General features: G+C 35.7%; 1 protein-coding gene across 1 annotated transcript; it reads left to right on the top strand.

The window, feature by feature from the left end:
• Nucleotides 1-1,849: 1,849 nt before the first annotated feature.
• On the top strand, nt 1,850-8,070 carry LOC141435674 (uncharacterized). The gene is made up of 5 exons (XM_074098415.1): nt 1,850-2,116; nt 2,194-2,469; nt 3,590-4,151; nt 5,463-5,610; nt 7,954-8,070. Exons 1-5 carry the CDS (start codon nt 2,112-2,114, stop codon nt 8,067-8,069), a joined length of 1,107 nt encoding a protein of 368 aa, XP_073954516.1. The 5' UTR covers nt 1,850-2,111; the 3' UTR covers nt 8,070.

Below are 8,070 nucleotides of genomic sequence, written 5' to 3'. Positions count from 1 at the left end.
CTTTGGCTTCTAGTAGTATTTATCCATTACTTGCGGTGACATTATCGAATTAGTTTAATATTTTACTTTAAAGAAGTGCAAACCAACGACAGTTATTTCATTTATTTATTGTTTTGACTGGCCTCACCTTAAACTCGCTTTATCTATATTATAATGCGCATATATCATTGCCGTCACCAAGTGCGCTAATCGAGGTAATAGTTTCATCATTCTCTCCACAAATGACGCCATTTTGTCCCCGGTAATGAGTCGCGATTGGCATGTGAGCGGAAGGCGGTGCGCGGTGCGGGGCATTCGTCGATTTTTATCTTTGAATCGATTTTTTGAATCGTTATGGATCGTAAACCTCTGAAACGATTCACGGATCGGATCGCATGCTCTTGAATCGATCTCACAAAAATCGTATCAAAAATCGATTCAAAATTTGTATTTATTTTGACAATTTTATTATTAGATCTGACCACACATTAAATTTATTTTTTAAAGTTGGAGCCACTTAGCAAATCATTTAGTCGAATCAACACTGAATATCGATATCGGCTACATCACTATTTAATTTCGTTGAACCCTGGTAACCCTTTAAGCCGCGCCTTTATTTATGGTTTCAACCATATAAACAAACTTTCACAATAACGGAAATAGTTCCAAGCAAGCCGATGGCAGTTAAGCCACTGTTACACATGGTCGTTAGTAGCACGAGAGCATGCTACTATCGAGCAAATGCTACCTATTAGCATGTTTGAACAGGACATGCTACTATCAAGCATGCTTTTTAGTGGCATGCTCTCTACTCTAATAGCAGGCCCTGCTATTTTCGAGCATGCTAGTTGATGCGGGGGTGGAAGAGGGAAAGGTAATAAGCAAATTATAGTATTGGTAGTGCCACGAGAGTTGCATGCAAAAAAAATACTAAGTGATATTAAAAATAAATTAATTTACTACCATTGAATTTGCGAAAAGCCGTAACGGCCACAGGGTTGAAGCCTGGATTTTGAGATTTTTGGCTTGAAAGCCGTAGAATACGGTAATTGCCGTGGCATCACTGACATTGAACTGACAGAAGCATGCTATCAAAAGGTATGTGTATCGAAGTGTTTGTTTTGAGCATACCTTATTTAGGAGCATACTCAAAACTAGCACGCTTATTGCTAGCAAATGTAAATAGTCCATGAGCATGCTCATTAGTGGCATGCTTATAAGCATGCTAGTAGCGAGCATGTATAACAGTAGCTTTAAGTCATATATGAAATGTCAATAATACAAAATGGCAGATGGCGTCCTTACCGAGGTTCAATTTTTTTTCGAAATCTTTCAATTAAAAGGTTACTTCATATTGAGTTTTTTTCTAATATTGATAATTTTTCTGATATATATTTTCGATATTATAGCAGTGGTGTAACTGTGGCAACATTTGTGTGTAATAATAATAATAAAAATAAATAAATAAATATATATATATATATATATATATATATATATAATAAAAATAAGTTTTTGTCTAAGCTCAAAATATTGCCAAAATTCTTGACCGGAATAAAAAAAAAAAAACGATTATTGCTACGAAATAAGCGATTAAATCGTCATTAAAGTATAATCGATTATTTATTTTACATTTGCCGTCGATTAATCGATTTTCGATTAATCGAACCGAAACCGCCCATCCCTAGTTTGCTTTGCAAGTTTGCAGTCTCTGCAGGGCTACTACCAAAACTCGAATCTCGAAGTTCGTGTCGTGCGGTCCTTCTGGCACTTATGCTATTCAATACGAGAGCGAGAGGGATGGTATGATACGAACTTCGAGTTTCGTAGTAGCTCTACTGGTTTGTGTGCATTGTGCTGTGCGTTCATTGCATGCATTCTACTCTGTCTGTACTGTCTGTGAATGTTTAGCAGTGTTCACTGAGCAAGTAATCACTATACCAACACTATACGTTTGGCAGTGTTGTGCTCATGTAGTGTTTGTGAATTGAATGAAATATTAAAATTTTCCATATTTCCTTGTTTACCTACGAAATGCTGAGCATTACTCAGTATTTTACATTTTGATTTAAATATTATCATTGTCTCCGATCGCTGATAGAGTCACTACCCAGCAGTAAAGGGTATACAAGATGTGGTACGTAAAGAGACCCCCGTGGTATTTTATTATCGTTACTAAACAACCAACATCGACTACAATTTCGCTTATTTCAGCTCCGAACTGCCGAAAGAGTTTGAAAAGACGTCCGAAGTTTTACCGTTCACAAAATATGGAATATCTACACTTGAAGAATTCAAAACAGCAGAAGAGACAGTGCAAAATTTGGAATGGTTCAAAAAAGTAGGTTTAACGAATGAAGAGGTGAAACTATACCAGGACGACGTTGCGGGACGGCTGGACCTACACCGGCACATAGAGTCCAGTGTGTTGACTGATAGATTGGACATTATAAATAAAAAAATAAATGAATTCCGGAATAAATCTGCCAGGTATGTATCTTCTTAAAGTGTTGTATTCATTCGTTTAGGCCTTTGTGTCTGTTTCAGACGAATTTATTCGTATTGCCTGTGTACTACGTTTTTTGTAGCTGACTAGACCAATCTGAGTGTGACATGAAAGTATTGTAGTTATTAAAGATCTTAGTTATTTTTTTATTATGATGAGGAGGCCTGTGCCCAGCAGTGGGACGTATATAGGCTGGGAAAGATGATGTATGACTAAAATAATATTAATAAAAAGTATATATTAAATAATTTTCTGTAGAAACATGGGCCCATAGGCTGGGAGCCCAGATGCTCAAAATTTTCGCCCAAATATGATAAAAAAAATTGAACTTGTGACAGGTGAGGTTAACCTCCTGCGACCCACCATAAACAAAAATTTTCATAGAAATAAGGACACTTAAACCTAGATTAAAAAGCCTGCAAGTGGATGTTAATGTCTCATAGATAAAGTTGAATTTATTTTTTTGTTAATTTGAAAGATACAGAGAAAATTACACTTTATTCCTTTTTCAAAAGACGTAAATTCTATTGCTAACAATATTATGTACTAGTATGATCACTTTGAACCCCAGGAGGTAAAAGTATGTCCTGTAATTACCTGGAATGAATAATGAAACATGATAATTTGTTGCCATTAATTAAATGTTAAAATAGTTTGCAGCTGGTGAGTTTTTGTGCTACACATGTTAAAACTCTTCCATACTGGCGTAAAGCCATTTTAAAGACTCTTCTAAAAAAAATCTGTTGCACCTTCATTTCAATGAAATATAAATTAATACCTATGTATATGACTGTTTTCCTTCTACCTTCTACTAATAGTTCTTTATAATGACTATTGACTTGTCGGAATGAGGGTAGAAGTTATAAATTACAGACTACACTACACTTTATAATAGATGGTTCTGGAATTAATGCAGAAGGCCATGACAAGCTAAGAACTGCTGTTCTCCCATCTGTGAATAAAGTAATTTAAAACTCTATTCTAGTGAATTATAGTAGTATTTCCTGTTTTCTCTATAGCTGCAAAAATCATTATATACCTCATAAAATAAAGTATTATATTACCAGTGTTAAATGTCATATTATCTTATTTTGTTTTTTCCAGCTCAAACCAATGTGAAACAGAACCAAGCACATCAAAATCAGATAAACCACAAGCGTTGCAAACAGTACAGAAGAATAATGTAAAATTTTATCCAGATGGTCATCCAATGAATGAATTAAAAGAATTAGAGGACAATATGTTTGGCCATTTAAAAGACAAAAAATTACCTATAACAAAACGACGGAAAATTCTGAGACGGCTTGTGAGAAGAAAAGAAAGAATACTTTCCAAAAGTATAGACATTGGTGGGGTACCGGTAAACAAAGAAGCAAAGCCTGGCAGTCTTTGGGACGTACGAGATGCCACTAAAAGAGCTAAAATACCTCGTAGCCGAATAGGTCCTAAGGACAGGACGATGTATACTATTAGAAATAATAAAATTGTTAGATTAAAGCCAGTTAGAAGAGAACAGCAGGTTCAAAATCAACAATATGAGGCCGTAGACATTGTGATGCCGGTCAATGCAGCAGAGGAGCAGCTATTGGAGGGCACCAAGATGTGTATTGATGACATAAAAAAGATAGAACGATTTAAGGATTATGAACCGGGGGTACCATCGAAGGTAGGCAGAACTTACTTATAATTTGTTAAAGTCTAATATAGTAGGTACAGTCAAAACTCACTCAGCAAAGACACATATTGGGCAGAACATATTGGGCGTAACAATCAAAAGGTCCCAAAGTAACCTTATATATTTAAATAAGTGTCCCTGCAATGTCATTATAAACGGTTTTGACTGTGTAAGTAAATATATACCCTCATCTGTTATTTATTAATGACAAAGTATATTAAATATACTAAAATTCGTTTATCGCTATCCCGTGGGAACTATGCAATATCCTGAGATAAAAACTATCCTATGTCCTTCCCCGGGACTCTAAACAATCTGTGTACCGAATTTCATCTAAATCGGTTCAACGGTTTTTACGTGATGGAGTAAAGACTTACAAACTTTCACATTTATAATATTAGTGGGATTCACAACAAACATGTCATTAACAAATTTTGTACAAGTGGTATTTTGTAAAAAACATTGTTGCACAGTCATGGTTTGCTTGACAAAATCTAGTGCTTTAAGGCTTTGGCAACCATGGTTGTGACATGCCATTGACAAGGCAACTTTAGGTACGTCTTTAGATAAGGAATTTTTGTCTTTGCGTGAACTGTTACAATCAGTTGTTGGGTAACAACATGAACAGGGCAGGTTAAATAAAAGCTTATCATTCATCATCCCGGCGCTGGTCAGAGTTTGACCAGAATGATGGACTGACGCCAGAATTAGCGTGTAGCCGCTACCATATTTGTCATTTTTTGTTGGAATCACAAAACAACTTTCATGCCACTTGCTCGTCAATGCTGTTATTCCATGCCTGTATACTGAAGGACAATGGCCTCAAACGTTCCCGCGGGAATTATGGATTTACGTAGTTTTCTTCTCAAGGGAGTTATGACTTTAGTTATTTAAAGTAAGTAGGTACGTCATACTAAAGAGGTTTCAAGTCAGCCAACGTTTTATTTACATCTTTAAAACTTAGCTTTAATTTAATATAATTTTACACCATAAAAATTTTCCACTCATCATGTAACTTCGTTATTTTTATATTTTTAAAATCAAATTGTTTGCAATAAAAAATGAAAATCTTTGTGTGTATCACGGGCCGTAGGGGGATTACATACTCGAGTCATTAGAAGCCCGACGCCGGGCTAATAGACTCTCGTTAGTAATCCCCTTCTTACGCCCCTTTGCACAATGTACTATTGTATCCAAAATTTTCTCATAATCTGTCTGATTCAATAGATTTTCTTTTACCCAGAAATCTGCCCAATTGTAGTGGTTTTTAAATCACCATTACTCAAATTTTCTTTTTGTCAGGTACTTTACCTCAAGAACATCGCACCAGCAGTATCACAGGATCAGCTCTCCCTCCTATTTAATCAGTTTATACTGGATAACGGCGGCCCTGTTGACATCAGATTGATGAACGGTCGGATGAGAGGGCAGGCTTTTGTTGCGTTTCAAAGTAAGTTCAATTCTACCCTCTTTTTATTATTTTATCTAGTTTTAGTGTATTTTGACTATTTAGGTGCTTATAAAACTGGAGAATTAATTTCTAATGAGCATTCTAGCGAATGTTACATAAACATACCGTTTTAACGAGCATTCAAGCGAAACAGCAGGTGGCAGGTTTTGCAGGTGGTAGGACCTTGTGCAAGGTCTGCCCGGATTGCTACCACCATCTTGTTCGTTAATCCTGCCGTGAAGCAGCAGTGCTTGCACTGTTGTGACAGGGTGAAATTGTAAGACAGCCGGTGGCAAATTACTGGCACTTCAGGAGACCCATCTTAGGCCTCCTTGGCAACGCGTCTGCAATTTAATTTGAAATTAGGGTTTCTAGCGATGGTTCTTAGGGGTGTGTAATGATCGGTATAACAACATTTGATATATTTTCCAAGGATAGGAGCTTCACTGAACTTCTTTATAAAATAAACATTTCTAACCCAAAGTGCATATAACAATATAAATAAGTTTGGTTTTTAAGATAAATTGTTTGTTTTCTTATTTTGTACAATAAAGAATTTACATATATACATACATAAAACTTAACCGTTAGTTTTCCTTGTAAGTTTGATATATTTACTACCATCTTGAATTTTTTCAAATTTTTCCACCCGCCGCTTTATTTACATTTTAGAGCGCTCGAATTTAATGAAAATTTGCACTTTAAAGTTGAATATTTTGCAAACAAAACACTGAATCGAAAAATCGTTTTAGCAACCCCCTGCTGGTTTTAAAAGACCTATCCAACGATACCACACAAGGTTGAATGAGAAAAAAAAAACACCCCAAAAAACGCAAAGCCGCGGACGGACAGACAGACAGACATGGCGAAACTATAAGGGTTCCATTTTTGCCATTTTGGATATGGAACCCTAAAAACGGCGAATACTCGAAAGTAGACATGGGGGATAAATAACGCCATTGACTGCGCTTTCAAATTTCGTTAAATTAACTCCATGTTCAACTATGTATGTAGCAAAAGCTCAAAACGGCTGAACCGATTTTGATAAAACATGTCTAAGAACCATTGCTAGAAGCCCTGCTTTTAAATAAAAAAACCGCATTCAAATCGGTCCACCCGTTTAAGAGCCACGGTGCCACAGACAGACACACATAGCGATCAAACTTATTACACCCCTCTTTTTGCGTCGGGGGTTAAAAATGATAATGATAGTCTTTGAGTGCGATAGTTTGACAATATTTATCTTTTTTTAACCCTTTACCAGGCCCCTTAGAACTAGCGTGTCTTCATACGTACTTTATATACTGTTACAACCGTACTTAACGCCTTGTAAAAAATGTATTTACGAAAGTCGGAGATGTTCCTTTAAACCAGAAATAAAAATGTGGGTTACGGTTATCCCATCGCCTGTCTAAGTAATTAACTGTCATACTCGATTTTGTCTTATTATATTCTTGATCAGGCGAAGGGATATATTCCTCCCACATCTTATTCTTCAGGGAAAGTCTTTAAAAGGAGATTTTACAGCTAGGTACATGAATTCGCTCTAGGTTGAACACAAAAACAGTTTTATTACTTACGCGAGTTTTTATGACACGACAAGACAATTTACCGGGCCATGGGATAATGTCAACCCACATCCTAATTTTGGTCATACACAAAAATGCATGAATATTTAGCAATGTTTAAGATTACATTACCTTTCAACACTCAAAATCTATAAAATATCAAAAAATTGTTCGATCTATGTAATTCTGTTTCATAGAAATTAAGGAGTGTTCCAATTTCTCCGTAGTTTACTGAAATTAGAGTTCAAGTGAATCTAAACGGCTGCCAAAGATATATTACGCCATTTAGAAGCGTGTTGTGAATGAAGATAATAATATACTATTTTCAGGGATCGACAAAATATTTTGTAGGAGGTTTGGAGTTAAAACCTGACTACGGTAACCGATATAAGATGTGGGAGGAATATATCCCTTCCCCTGGTAAAGGGTTAACTGACTTCAGAAAGTAGATTCTGTCTGTTGGACTCGTGTGACATGTATATAATTATATGTAGACATACATTTGTGTTCATGATTTTCTCTAAAACTACTGATCTGATTTTAACAGGGTGATAGGGAATGCTTGAGTTTTTATCTGAATACATTTAACTTAGTGAAAAGTATTTGTATTTTTATGTTACAACAGTAACCATTTTTAAACAAAGAATGTTTATAAAGAGTTATATTTATTTAGTCTAAGCGTTTTAACTAAAAAAAAACTCATTTGGCCCCTATTTTCTATTGGGTAGTTAATAAAAACAACTTTTCGTTACAAACTATTTATTCTCATTTCCAGATGAAGACGTTGCCATACAAGCTGTGCATGAAATCAACGGAACGATATTGAGCGGTCGGCCCGTCATCGCACAGTTCGGTAGAAACAGCAACAGAATAGAACAAATAATAGTTTAAT

Source organism: Choristoneura fumiferana, chromosome 15, assembly GCF_025370935.1.
Source record: "Choristoneura fumiferana chromosome 15, NRCan_CFum_1, whole genome shotgun sequence".
Classification (NCBI taxonomy): Eukaryota; Metazoa; Arthropoda; class Insecta; order Lepidoptera; family Tortricidae; genus Choristoneura; species Choristoneura fumiferana.
This window is presented reverse-complemented; position numbering and strand designations above follow the sequence as displayed.